Source organism: Elgaria multicarinata, chromosome 7, assembly GCF_023053635.1.
Source record: "Elgaria multicarinata webbii isolate HBS135686 ecotype San Diego chromosome 7, rElgMul1.1.pri, whole genome shotgun sequence".
Classification (NCBI taxonomy): Eukaryota; Metazoa; Chordata; class Lepidosauria; order Squamata; family Anguidae; genus Elgaria; species Elgaria multicarinata.
The window spans coordinates 63,594,624-63,608,652 of record NC_086177.1 but is presented as its reverse complement, the minus strand read 5'-3'; the positions used below and the strand labels follow the sequence as shown (position 1 = coordinate 63,608,652).

General features: G+C 39.1%; 1 protein-coding gene across 1 annotated transcript in view; it reads right to left on the bottom strand.

The window, feature by feature from the left end:
• Positions 1-14,029, bottom strand: part of SPIDR (scaffold protein involved in DNA repair) — a 218,445-nt gene that overhangs the window by 197,796 nt on the left and 6,620 nt on the right. The window contains exon 5 of the mRNA XM_063130704.1: positions 8,771-8,937. Within this exon, the coding sequence (XP_062986774.1) occupies positions 8,771-8,937 (167 nt within the window). The remainder of the gene's footprint in view (positions 1-8,770; positions 8,938-14,029) is intronic.

Sequence of the window (14,029 nt, the reverse complement as noted above, 5' to 3'; positions counted from 1 at the left end):
TTCCAGTTATCCTTATCAATTAATTATCAAAACTTGCCCTTCTGTTCACCCACCATTCAGGTTTGTCTTGTCTTGCTTAGTTTGTAAGTCCACCAAGTAGGAAATACACCTCCTTTGGTGGTACATTTTTAAAAAGAAGGACAAAGAGCCAGTACACAAAATACCTCCAAGCACTTCAGGATAAAGACAAGTATTGCCCAATTTGTCATTTTCCACTAACAAACAAACCACACAAAATGTATTCTTATATATCAAAACCAATTAGTAAATGTATGTTATGGACTTAATAGCAGAATTTTAAAGACCATCACCAATTAAATACTTCCCATTTTACCCCCTAATAGATAAAACTTCTAAAGAGCTATACCAGTAATACAAAGTTTTTGGGATTTTTTTTTTATTCTTCTTAGGTTCCTCACCCCCAGTTTTACACACACCCCAAAAAAGTCCACTGCAGAAAGTTTCCAAAAAATGGAAGTATTTTTCCACAAATCTCTGTAACAGAGTAGCCAGCATCCAAGTTATTGACATGCCACAAACTAGAAGTAGATACCAGCAAGATGTGTCATGACAAATATACCTGTAGGACAAGGGAAACAAACAAACAAGACTGAAATGACTCAGACAAGTGAGCCATGCTATATGCAATGGACAAAATTCCTTCCTGTCCTTTTTCCTCAGATGTCAATTAAATCTGTACAAACTAGGCACTACAACTCTTGTCAGTATGTTATTCAGAAAAAAATGCATACAAAAGTAATTGTTTTAGCCAAGTTTGCCTTCTTTCGGCCAGTTTGAATGCCAGAATAAACTATAGTTTATCGTGATGGGACGAGTTGCAGGAAGCCATGGGCCACAGCTAAGGTTTATCCTGGGATCATCCAGGGTTCGCCCCTGCCTGAGCACTGGATCCCCCGTGTGTCACCTAGATGGACAGGTTTGACCCCTGGACGATCCAGGGATAAACCTTAGGTCTAGCTATGGCCATGGTCTCACTCTCTCTCTTCCTCAAGGCATCTGCAAGGAGGCTGGAAGCTGTTTTATATATATATATATATATATATATATATATATATATTATTATTATTATTATTATTATTATTCTACTACAATAGTTTAGCATTAAGCCAGAATCCTAAACTGTGGTTAAAACTTAGCTATAGTTCGTGGGAAGCAAGCTGGCTTCAAACGGTAATTAAATTTAATCACAGTTTAGAGAAGCAGAGGAGAAGGTATTACAAGAGGAGTAGAGGAGAAAGCATTACATGAGCCTCAGGTTCACTGCATCTTATTTCTGCCATGATACCACATGGTTTATTGTGACTTCCAAATCAGTTGTGTGTCTGCCTATATCGTAATGTGCTGCACAATGCAATACACCGTTTATTTATTTATTACATGGATTTATATACCATTTTCCAGTGGGCTACCAAAGCAGTTTACAGAAATAATAAAGGCTAAACACTGCTAATCCATGTAACCCTACAGTCATAAAGTGAGTATCGTATATTAGAAACCAAGTTTTGCCCATATGAAATATATGAATTTATAAACCTGGGGGTTCCAGAAACAGTTGCTGAAATAGCACCCATACTAGTCTATCTTTAAAAACCACAAAACAAAAAGGATGTCACCCGAAATATTCTTCGCAGTACTCCAATACACATTGCTAAGTCACAAATATGGATGCTTTTAATCCAATATCTTTCCCATTCATATAACGAAGTGTAATCTCTTTAAAAAATTGAACTTTAAATATTTTCATTCCAGGGAATTAAAATTACTAGGGTATTTACTCTCAATCTATACCTTCACCATTAAAGAGAAATCAACAGAGTAATTCAAGAGCAAACATACGTACATAGCTATCAATATTTCATACATGAACTAAGGCATTTGTTTTATTGTAATAAATTTATTATTCACATGTTTAACTACCAGTTTCTCTTGCAAACTCACCTCTGTAACTTTCACAGTAGCAAGAATGTCAGCTTGAATCTGCCCTTACATGAGGCCACTCTTCCAGCCCACTAATAATAATAATACCGTAATAATAATAATAATAATAATGTATTTATTTGTTACCCACCTCTTCCTCTGGATCGAGGTGGGGTACAACACAAATAAAAACATCATAAAATACATAAAACTAATTCAAATGTTTAAAACCAGAGCATCACTCTGCCATACAATCTGCCAGATAAATCCTATACATCACAACTTACTCTACCCATTCTCACCACTTTAAAGGCAGGAGAGGAATTCAGCTCCAGTAAGCCAGAGGCCACATTTGAGCCTCATGGCCCTCACATATGTAGCCACTTTGTTCCTTTCACATGAGCCAGGAAACAAGCCAGGAAGTCATCAGCTAACAATAGTTTCCTGTTAAATCCAAACTACATAACTATGGTTATCAGCTTCCGAACAAGCCAGGATATGAGGCTATGATTTAAGGTTGTCTTAATATCTTGGCTTGTTTGGAATTTATTAATCATTGGCCTGGTTCAAACAACATACCAAACCATGCTGCTTAACCACAAAATGGTTAAGGGAATGCATTACCAGTTTGTGGTTAAACAGCATGGTTTAACATGTTGTCGGAACTAGGCCATAGTTTTCCTGTTCAGATGTAATGGGAAACTATAGTTAACTGAAGACTTCTTGGCTTGTATGAAGGGTACCTTGCAAGGTTTATTCATAGATCAGCTTATTAGCCAAGATATCATCTGAATGCAGCCAGTGCTGGAGAAGACAGCCATTGCTTGGTTTAAATTTTCTAAAGTTTAAGACTTGTTGCATCAGCAAAGAAATATTTAGGATAGGCTATACTTATATACAATCCACATAGCTACTTGCAATCATGTGGCAGCAGCCCTACATAGCAAGCCTTACGTGAAGTGATTTTTCTTGTGATAATACCAACTTTCACTACACTTTCACTTTTCTCCAGTATGCACGGATACAATGAAAACTATTGCAACTGTGAGTAGCTCCTTCACACAGATATATTGCTTAGGTATGTTTCCGTAAAGGCTTCAGCTGATACAGGTTGCTAAGCAACAGTAACAACATGTAACGTCAGCTGATACAGGTTGCTAAGCCCGACTCCTCCGGGCTTTCCAAAGTAATCTTACCCCCCTTTCTGCCTCTTTGCTCCCCCCCACAAAGGGGGCAGCTCCATGGTCCGGAGCATGAGTGAGGCACAACCGGGGGCCCTGGTGGCCGGGTGGGAGGCCGCTCGCCTGCTGTGAGCCCAGGCCCCGGCCTAATCTCATGCGAGCTGGGTGGGCGGCCCAAGGCTGACAGGAACCCCAGGGAGAGGGGGACACCTGCTCCCCCTCCCCCCAACCTCCCTGCCCCCCAGGTCTGCCAGACAGCGCTGTATTGGCAGCCTCCAAGCAGCCCCCGCCCCCACAATGATATTTAATTAATAAACTTTAAGATATGCTACAATGGCGTATGTTACGCCGGGTACAGATAGTGTATTTTAAAAAAAACAACTACATGAGGATGTGCCCTTAAGTTCTGTATGTACTATACCAATAAAAAGAGCAAATTTGTGATTATATGCGGTATTAGAGGCATATGAGCAAATGTTAGGATTAGGCAGTTCATCTAGCATAAGACGTAGCTACTCTGTGATGTGGATTTCCCAGAAGATGATGAACTAGAAAATTAGAGTCATTTCCATAGGGTTATTTCCATTAGAAAATGTTTAGTTTGCATCAGAAAATCACTAGAGATTTATCTAATTGAGCATGTTTACTAAATACAAGAAAAATGAACAACAATGCTAAATAGTACAAGTTAATTTTTGTCTTTTTATACCACAAGAAAGTGACCTGAAATATTTGGGGAGGGAAATTACAGCACAATTCATGTGATTTAAATGTCATATTTTGGAGACATTCTTTATCAGGATACTTGTAAACATTTAAAGACAATAGCATGTACTTCCCTTATTGTTTAAATGTAACAAAGAAACAAAGATATTAAAAACTGCTGACACGCTCATTTGCCTTCCCCAACCTAGCACCCTTGAGATAAGTTAGACTATTGCTTCCAGCATCCTTCAGTAAGCAGCATGGGGGGCACCAGGTGTGGGAAAGCTGCACTAATTAATTTTAGCAACCCAAACAATAGCATGATATGCTGACATCCACTCTTATTTCAATAAGAGCTCAACTGTCTTCCACTAAGATTGTTGGGGCACCTTCAGTTTTGCTGTTGCTTCTTTTTAGTTCCATTTCACTCTATGTATTTCCATGACATATATGATGTATTCCCTCACATACTTGCTGGGGACAATCAGTGGAAAAATATTAATTACAACTTTGAAACTGCCAAGCTTGCCTAATATTGTATTGCAATTAGCATCCATTCATTGTTATTAAAGAACTTAGGAAACGGGTTTTTTCCCCATGGAAAATTAAAGCACTGGAAGTGTTTCCACCCTACACCACCATGGTTACTGGCAGCAGTCTTAAGCCACACATATTGAGCAAATACTGACTAGCTTTTGTCTGGTATATGCAGTGGCCTGTAACGATTGTGCACAGTGTAAGTGAAGAACATTGCTTTTTTTGTTGTTGTTCTCCATCAATCTACTCAGACTACAAAAGGTGAAGATCTCCCCCACCCAAATCTCGCCAGCTGCCGGGGGGAAATATTGGAAATGTTAGGCACCTGTGGAAAAGATTTTAGAAAAACCTGCACCCTCTTATATGTTTCACAAAAACCAAGTCCATGTACTGTGATAGCTCACGTCATACCTATGCATGTCAGTAAGTGCCTCCTGCTACAATTGCCAGGTTCTTTGTTTTGCACAAAGGGTACACAGTATTTCAACTGGTATACAAATAAAGGTGTTTGTTACTGGATTAATCTGTCAAGAAAATGTATTGCATTTTAAAAAATGAAACAAAATGTTCCTTTAATCACTAGCCTCCAAAACCTACTGAATTGTATTGTATTGCGGGGGAGGGGACGACGACAGGGGGAAGCAATCTAATTCTACATACACTCTCCCATTCTCACACCTAAAAGAGATCACATCAAATAAAAAGTACTTTCCTCCTGAAAGCAATATTCAATACCTGTTTGTGCCAATACAAACAACTCTAGTTGTAAATATAGACATGATTTGTATTTTAACCTACTATATAATACAAGTTTTAAATGTTGTTGTATGATGAAATTTTATTTCCACCAGCACAACAATGAAATTCCTTTTTCCACACACATCTTATATTTCCTTGTTGCACAGAAATTTGTTCTAAAAAATATTCATGCGTCACGCACTGAAGAGTGAAATAAAGTATGTAAAATATGTAAGGAGTCCTGTAATTATGATGGTAGTGATCTCTCATACAACATGAGTCAACTCCCAAAGTCAAGTTTGATGACCCAGACAAGCCACTGCCCTGGAAATTCCCACAAAAGGACAACCATTAAGATTATATCTGGGAAGATGATTGCATTTTGGATTATGCTGCTATGTCTTACCAGTAAATACATTCAAAATGTTCACGAAATTTGTCAAAGTTCACTAAGCATACATTTGTTGTTTTCCTTTAAATTCATAAGGCCTGGCACACCACCCTTTTTGAACAATTGTAACAATATTCTTAAGTACCTCAAAACAGACAACCTATTGGTCAATTAACTTGTAATGCCGTACCATGGCTTGCTGCTATGTAACCAAGCCTCAGGTTCACACATTCCCTTCTCTCCCACTGGCCCTTTCATGTGTGTACACCTGAAGAGTGGTTATAATTTTCCATACAAACCAGGAAATAATTCATTAAGCAGAGTGTGGAAAGGGAGGAAGGAGTACACAAGCACAAGGTTTGTTCCCTACTATTAAGCTATGGCTGGGTTCAGACAACACCATAACCAATGGTGATTTAAATAATGGACGGTTGGTTATTTAACTCACTTTGGATTATAGTGTTATGTGGAGGGAATTTTTAACCAAAGGTTGGTTATTTGGTCAAAATAACCAATGCAAATAACCAACACTATGCGGAGTTGGCTATCTGAATCACCATTGGTTATCATGTTGTGTGGAGGGCACTGTTGGTTATTTCCTCAGCCATCGTTGATTATTTCATCAGCCATGGAGTCACAAGGCAAGAGAGGTCAAAGCGGTGGCTATCGTTCTAGTCCAGCTGACAGGATAGATTCTCAGCAGCATTGGCTGATGCGATACTAGTGGGAGGACTGAAGGGGGAAACAGGGTGGGGGATGAGTGAGTCAACTAAGCATGGATTAACGGTCAATTCAACGCTGACCCTAATCTACACCATGGTTGATTATTATCATGTTGCGTGAGGAGTACCCGCTAGATAAACAACTGTTAAATTGATTATTACCCCACCGTTGACTATTGTGTCGTCTGAACACAGCCTATGGCTTGCTGTGAACCAGCCCAGTGCGCTGTGGAAGAGTGGGCTCACCCTTCATTTTACAGAACATTAACATTCAATTCACAAAGACAAGAAGTGAAAGTGTCTCATCACATTACAATCCTCCCCGCACACTCAGGTCCTCTGGGAAGAATCCACTTCAGCTAGCAAAAACTAGATGAACAACTGTTACCCAGAGGACCTTTTCTTCTGCTGCTCCCAGACTGTGGAATGGCCTGCCGGAGGAGATTCATCAACCTGACAGTCTTTTAGAATTTAAAAAAGCAATAAAGACTGATCTATTCCGGCAGGCCTATCCAGTGAAATTTTAGAATGTTTTCAGGATGTTTTAATCATGTATGGTATGTTTTAATCCATTTTAGTGTGTATTTTATATCATGTTTTTATACTGTTTGTTTTAAACTTTGAATTGTTTTAGTTTTTGTGAACCGCCCAGGGAGCTTCGGCTATTGGGCGGTATAAAAATGCAAATAATAATAATAATAATAATAATAATAAGCAAACTAAATTCCCCCTCCCCACTGTGCATCTCCAAAATCTGCTTTGGGGAATTGGAGGGACCTCCAGAGCAGATACGGGGACATGCACAAGGAAAGGAGAGAAACTGGAAGTTTGCTTGCAAAATGTTGGAGAAAACCTGAAGAGAATAGAAAATATGTATGCTGGACAGTAACAAATAAGACTGCTGTCAGCTGCAATGTAACAATAAAGTAATGAAATCAAAACAAACCCTACACAAATCTGTACACTGTCCTATTTCCTATTGTCCTATTTCTATATAATATCCTATCACAATTCAAAAATCACTCTCCAATAAAACGCAATAAAAAATCTCAGACAGGGTTTCTCTCTTTCAGAAGTTATCCCACTGTTCTACAAAATGTTTGAGAGGGAGGGCTGATCTTAGAGAATAGGGAATTTAATTTTATCCCTAAGTCTAACTTGTCAATATGATATATCGGCACAGAAATCTATGTCACTGTTCCTAAAGAAACAACATTTGTATTATAAAAATAAGCACATACATTTAAACTCTCATCTTGCCAAATGTTAGTTTTCATATATGGCAATACTTGAACAGAAGGAAAGAGTCTTTAGCACGTCCACTAACAATTTTATGAATCAGCATACTAAATTAAACAAAGCTTGCATAATATGACTAGTGGTATCTAAGGGAAAACCGTTTAAATTATTAAAGCGTTCACACATTTCTTCTTACATATAGACAGAAAATAAAGAATTTTAGGGAGAAGGTATGTATCCTTTCAGAAGAAGAGCTGAAAATTCAGGATTATATTAGGCAAGGTGTAGTTGTTGCTTTTAAATGAGTAAATACATCAAGAAATTATACAGGAGCTATGTCTACATTCAATATTAGCTCTCTTTTAAATATTTCAGATACTTTATTAGTACTTGAAATATTAATCCACATTTGTTCATTCTAAAATGCTTGGGTTGCTTAATCTAAAATAGTCTGCCCATATCCATCAGATATCGGTTACATCATTGTGGCTCATGAGGAAAAGACCCTGAAACACTCACAGATCTTTTAGCCAGTTTAACCTGTTTATATTACATAAATGTGACAATAGAGTATACAGTGCATCAAATTACATGAGACTGGCCTCCTCTAAATCCAACTTTCACTGGGGTTTTCAAGCAATTCCTAAATAAAGGTTAAAAAAAAGAGTTGGGCTTTGTCTCCCTCTACTGGATGTCCTGAGAATACTTTCAAAGTGAACTGAATGTCAGTTGATAATTCCAACTTATCAATACTTTAAATTCAAGAACTTAACCAATAAGCCTCTACCAATGAATTCACTACAGTCCATCATTAAAATTTACATTTACAAAAAAATCTAGTTGGGGTGACATGAAGATAAAACTGGACTTTTGAAATCCAAAAAGGACGAAGAACAGTATAAAAATGTTTTAAATAAGTACTTGCAGAGAATAAAATAGAGCCATAAAACATTAAGAATTTAAACCATTCTAATAAGGACCTAGTCGATATAGAGAACAGAATCCCCATATCAAAACACATGCTGTACCAAAAATAGTTTTTTTGTGGGCATCGTATTTTTTCACCAAACTTTAATCTTATAAAAAATTAGTTGCTGACCTTAAAAAAACCTCTTCTATCCAGAAATCACTGCATTCCCAAAGTACACCCATGTTAAGTCAAATTTAGATAAACGTTACTCAAATTACTTTGACGACCTTCATACTGTTACAGTTCCCTCACAATACCATTTGGGCAAATGGGTTTTGAGGAAGCAAGTTTACCCAATGGCTCCATGCTCTAATACTTAAATGATTTGCAATCAAGAACAATTTCTTACCTTTGAAGGTTTAACTTCCTTCTCTTCATCAGACATAACACTGCTGCTTGTACAAGAATCAGTGTCCAATATGTCCAAAGGAACTGCATCAGGTTTTGGTTCATTGTACCGTCTAATATCAACCTCATAATCACTATCATTCTCCCAATCAATGAATTGTGGTTCACCTTAATGAAAAAGAAAAATTAGAATTATTAAGACCGTCTTCATATCATAGAATCATAGAATAGCAGAATTGGAAGGGACCTACAAGGCCATCGAGTCCAACCCCCTGCTCAATGCAGGAATCCACCCTAAAGCATCCCTGACAGATGGTTGTCCAGCTGCCTCTTGAAGGCCTCTAGTGTGGGAGAGGCCACAACCTCCCTAGGTAACTGATTCCATTGTCGTACTGCTCTAACAGTCAGGAAGTTTTTCCTGATGTCCAGCTGGAATCTGGCTTCCTTTAACTTGAGCCTGTTATTCCGTGTCCTGCACTCTGGGAGGATCGAGAAGACATCCTGGCCCTCCTCTGTGTGATAACCTTTTAAGTATTTGAAGAGTGCTATCATGTCTCCCCTCAATCTTCTCTTCTCCAGGCTAAACATGGCCAGTTCTTTCAGTCTCCCTTCATTGGGCTTTGCTTCCAGACCCCTGATCATCCTGGTAGCCCTCCTCTGAACACGCTCCAGCTTGTCTGCATCCTTCTTGAATTGTGGAGCCCAGAACTGGACGCAATACTCTAGATGAGGCCTAACCAGGGCCGAATAGAGAGGAACCAGTACCTCACGTGATTTGGAAGCTATACTTCTATTAATGCAGCCCAAAATAGCATTTGCCTTTCTTGCAGCCATATCGCACTGTTGGCTCATATTCAGCTTGTGATCTACAATAATTCCAAGATCCTTCTCATTTGTAGTATTGCTGAGCCAAGTATCCCCCATCTTGTAACTGTGCATTTGGTTTCTATTTCCTAGATGTAGAACTTGGCATTTATCCCTATTAAATTTCATTCTGTTGTTTTCAGCCCAGCACTCCAGCCTATCAAGATCACTTTGAAGTTTGTTTCTGTCTTCCAGGGTATTAGCTATCCCACTCAATTTTGTGTCATCTGCAAATTTCATAAGTGTTCCCTGCACCTCCTCGTCCAAATCATTAATAAAAATGTTGAAGAGCACTGGGCCCAGAACTGAGCCCTGTGGTACCCCACTCGTTGCCTCTCCCCAGTTTGAGAAGGTTCTATTGATAAGTACTCTTTGAGTCCGATTCTGTAGCCAACTGTGAATCCACCTAATAGTTGTTCCATCTAGCCCACTTTTAGCTAGTTTGTTAATCAGAATGTCATGTGGTACTTTGTTAAAAGCGTTGCTGAAGTCAAGATATATGACGTCCACAGCATTCCCACAGTCCACAAGGGAGGTTACCCGATCAAAAAATGAGATCAAATTAGTCTGACAGGATTTGTTCCTGACAAAAGATAGGGACAACGTTAGCCCTCCTCCAGTCGTCCGGCACCTCACCCGTCTTCCATGATTTTGCAAAGATAATAGACAAAGGTTCTGAGAGTTCTTCCGCTAGCTCCTTCATTACTCTAGGATGCAGTTCATCGGGCCCTGGAGATTTGAACTCATTCAAGGAAATTAGGTGTTCTTTGACCATTTGTTTATCCATCTCAAACTGCAATCCTGACCCCTCAACTTCTGCTTCACTTTTTCCAGGGGGGTCATAGACCCGCTTTTGGGAGAAGACTGAAGCAAAGTAGGAATTGAGTACTTCAGCCTTTTCTTTGTCATCTGTTATCAATTTGCCATCCTCATTAAGCAGTTGAACCACCATTTCTTTCCTCTGTCTTTTACTACTCACATATCTGAAGAAAGCCTTTTTATTGCTTTTAGCATCCCTCGCTAATCTCAGCTCATTCACAGCTTTAGCCTTCCTGACGCCATTTCGGCACTTCTGCGCCACCTGTCTGTACTCTTCTTTCGTAGCCAGGCCTTCCTTCCATTTCCTAGATGTATCCTTTTTGGTTTTCAGGTTGTCTCTAAGCTTTTTGTGGAGCCACATTGGTTTCCTCTGTTGTCTTCTATCTTTTCTCCTTGTTGGAATTGTTTGTAACTGTGTCTTTAAAATTTCCTTTTTTAAATACTCCCACCCATCCTGCACGCCTTTTCTCAGGCTCACTTGCCATGGGACCTTACTTATCATAGTTCTGAGTTTATTAAAATCAACTTTCCTAAAATCCAGAGTACATGTATGGCTACACTCAACTTTTGTCTCCTTTATAATCAAGAATTCAAGTATGACGTGGTCACTTTCCCCCAGAGTTCCCGTAACTGCCACTTTATCCACTATGTCATCCCTGTTGGTCAATATCAAGTCAAGGATTGCTGATCCTTCCTCCACTTTCTGTAGGAGAAAGTTGTCACCCATGCATGTCAGGAATTTCTTGGAAGGGCCGCTTTTGGCAGTATTTGTCTCCCAACAGATATAAGGGTAAATGAAGTCCCCCATCACTACTACATCACACTTCCTTGAAACACTGGCAATTTGTTTCTCAAAAGTTTCGTCCTCGTCTTCTCCTTGATTGGGTGGTCGGTAGTAGGCTCCGATTATTATGTTCTTTTTATTCCTTGCCCCATTTATTTTAATCCAGATGCTCTCGATGGGGCTCCCAGTCTGATCTGCCTGTATTTCTGTGCAGGGATAGGTATTTTTAACATATAGTGCAACTCCACCTCCCTTTCTATTTCTTCTGTTCTTTTTGAACAAGTTATATCCTTCAATTGCTATATTCCAGTCATGGGAGTCATCCCACCAAGTTCCAGTTATACCTATCAAGTCGTATTTGCCTTCATGTAACAAAAGTTCAAGTTCGTTCTGTTTGTTTCCTATACTCTGGGCATTAGTATATAGACATCGAAGACCATGTGTTTTATAGCCTGGCTTTGTTCTTACATTGTTGTGGACACTATTTTGGGGCACTATTGAAGCTGTTCTCTGTACTGTGGTGCATGGATCTTAAAATGCTGTGGGGATATTAAAACACTATTGTTACCACAGAACTGTATTAAGAACATAGGAGCCCTACTGGATCAAGGGTCCATCTAGTACAGCAGTTTGTTCACATAGTGACCAGGCACAAGTAGGATACAAGTACCCACAAGTAGGATATGAGTGCAATAGCACCACCCTGCTCGTGCCCCCCTTCAATTAGTATACATATCATTCTTATTTCATTCTTTCAAAAGTGCCTAACCAAATACAATATTGAAGCTTATGAGCTCAATTGCTTCTTGTGAGCACTGGTGGCAGCTGAGACTAGCCCTTACACCTCAGGAAAGAAGGTGCCTCCTAGAGTGGGTATATTACATATGTAGAGCCATCTTTCCTACCAGTTTTGGTCCTGTACCTTTGCAACCACTTATCTCCAAGCCTGCAAAAGTGTACTTCTGTGTATCAGGCTGCCGGAAATAGACAGTAATGGCACTACTGATTTTCAAAATCCCTAATTCAACAATACAAAATAAAGGGTGTTTTTTTAAAGTGATGCTATAATAACAGAGGTATGTCCTCAGAATTTTAAAATGAAAACTGGAAGATAACAAATGCCATTCTGAAACAAGACAGAATGAGCAAATCATAAGTAATAAGGCTGTAGAACATGTGATCCAATACACTTTTTAACTTCTCTCTTTCAAATTTGCTCAATGTTTACAGAATCAAGCAGCTGACAACATACTTAGCAAAGCAAGCTGTTTTCAAATAACTAATAGGTAATAAATTGGAAAATGAGCATTATTTCCATTTCACTAGGAACAGCAGGAAATGACAAAAAGTTGTGCCTGACCCAGTTAGAATAGCGAAACATTTACTGAACTAATAAACAAATGCTGGAATAGTTTGTTAAGGAAAGATGGCCACCTAGTGTTTCTGACAACATGATAAAAAAATACCATTGAGGAGTTCCAATAGAGGAAATAAGAGTCTCTTCAAACATTGACCTGGTTCACACAAAACACTATGCCAGGATTTAGCAGTACACGCACAAGCTGGAACAAACCAGAGCAAAGCCTGAGGCTTGCACATTGCCAGTAGGACTTTACATGAAAACTGGCTTGTCATGATATACAAGCCAGAGACTGTTAGTTTCGAAACAAGCCATCTTCAAGCCCTAATTGTTTTGCTGACTTAACTAACCAGAGGGATTTAATTTTAAAAAACCATACCTTTTACTATGCGAACTCAAAGGTTACAAAAAGTGTGCAAGCTTTTCTGGTAATCAAAAGTATGCTGCTTCTAAAACAGGGGTGGGTAACATGTGGTCCTCCAGATATTATTGGACTGCAACTTCAATTAGGCCTCACAATTGGCTGTGCTGGCTTTGTCTGTTGGGTGTTGCAGTCCAACAACATCTAGAGCTGCTTGTGTTGTTCATCCCTGCTCTAAAATCTAAGGTTCCTTTCATGCCTTTTAAGGGTAATAGCCATTTGTCATGTTCAGACGTCACACTACCCAACTGCGAACAGGGAGCACCTGTAGATTTGCAAGCCAGTCCAGCAGTTTCATATACTATTTATTAAGCTGAAATTAAACAAAATTCTTGATTCAGATGTAATGGGGAACTGTGGTATAGCCAATTGAAGAAATGTTCTACTATGGGGTACAAGAGAAAAGAGGACCCTCTGCTTCCTCCTTTTTAACTATACCAATCTATAAGAGGACCTATTCTTTTATCCCAGGCTGCTAAGTATTTTTCAAGGCCAGAGTAAGATTCAGTTAATTGGACTGAATAATCTCAGCTGTGTTCCTGTGGGAACTTTCACCCTCCCTTATGGAGTTTGACAACTTCCTTGAGTTGTCAGGGGATTCAGAATAAAAAGAGGGGGTTTGGAGCTGCTCATGTGTCTTCATCTTCATGCTACAAATTGCCCTCAGGTTTGTGAGGGAAAATGGAAGAAGATAACAAGGTAGAGAGTCTTTGGATCCAGGACTGGGCCTTGCCCTATTGGAAGAGTCATAATTAGGTAATGTATAGTGCAGAGTCAGGAAGGCATTTGCATCTTTCCAGAGTTTCCAAGCTTTGCATACTGCAGAAGGGCAACTCCTCTAACTCATATAGCTGGTAAACTTCAATTACAATAAAGACAGGTAGCCTAGCATATTACCATGTAATGTTAAGTCCATCAAATGTTTTCACTAGCACCTGCGATGAGACTGTTTTGCTCCTAGCTACCCTGGGCAGCCTTCCAGAACAATAAAATTTGTTAGACAAGTTACTAT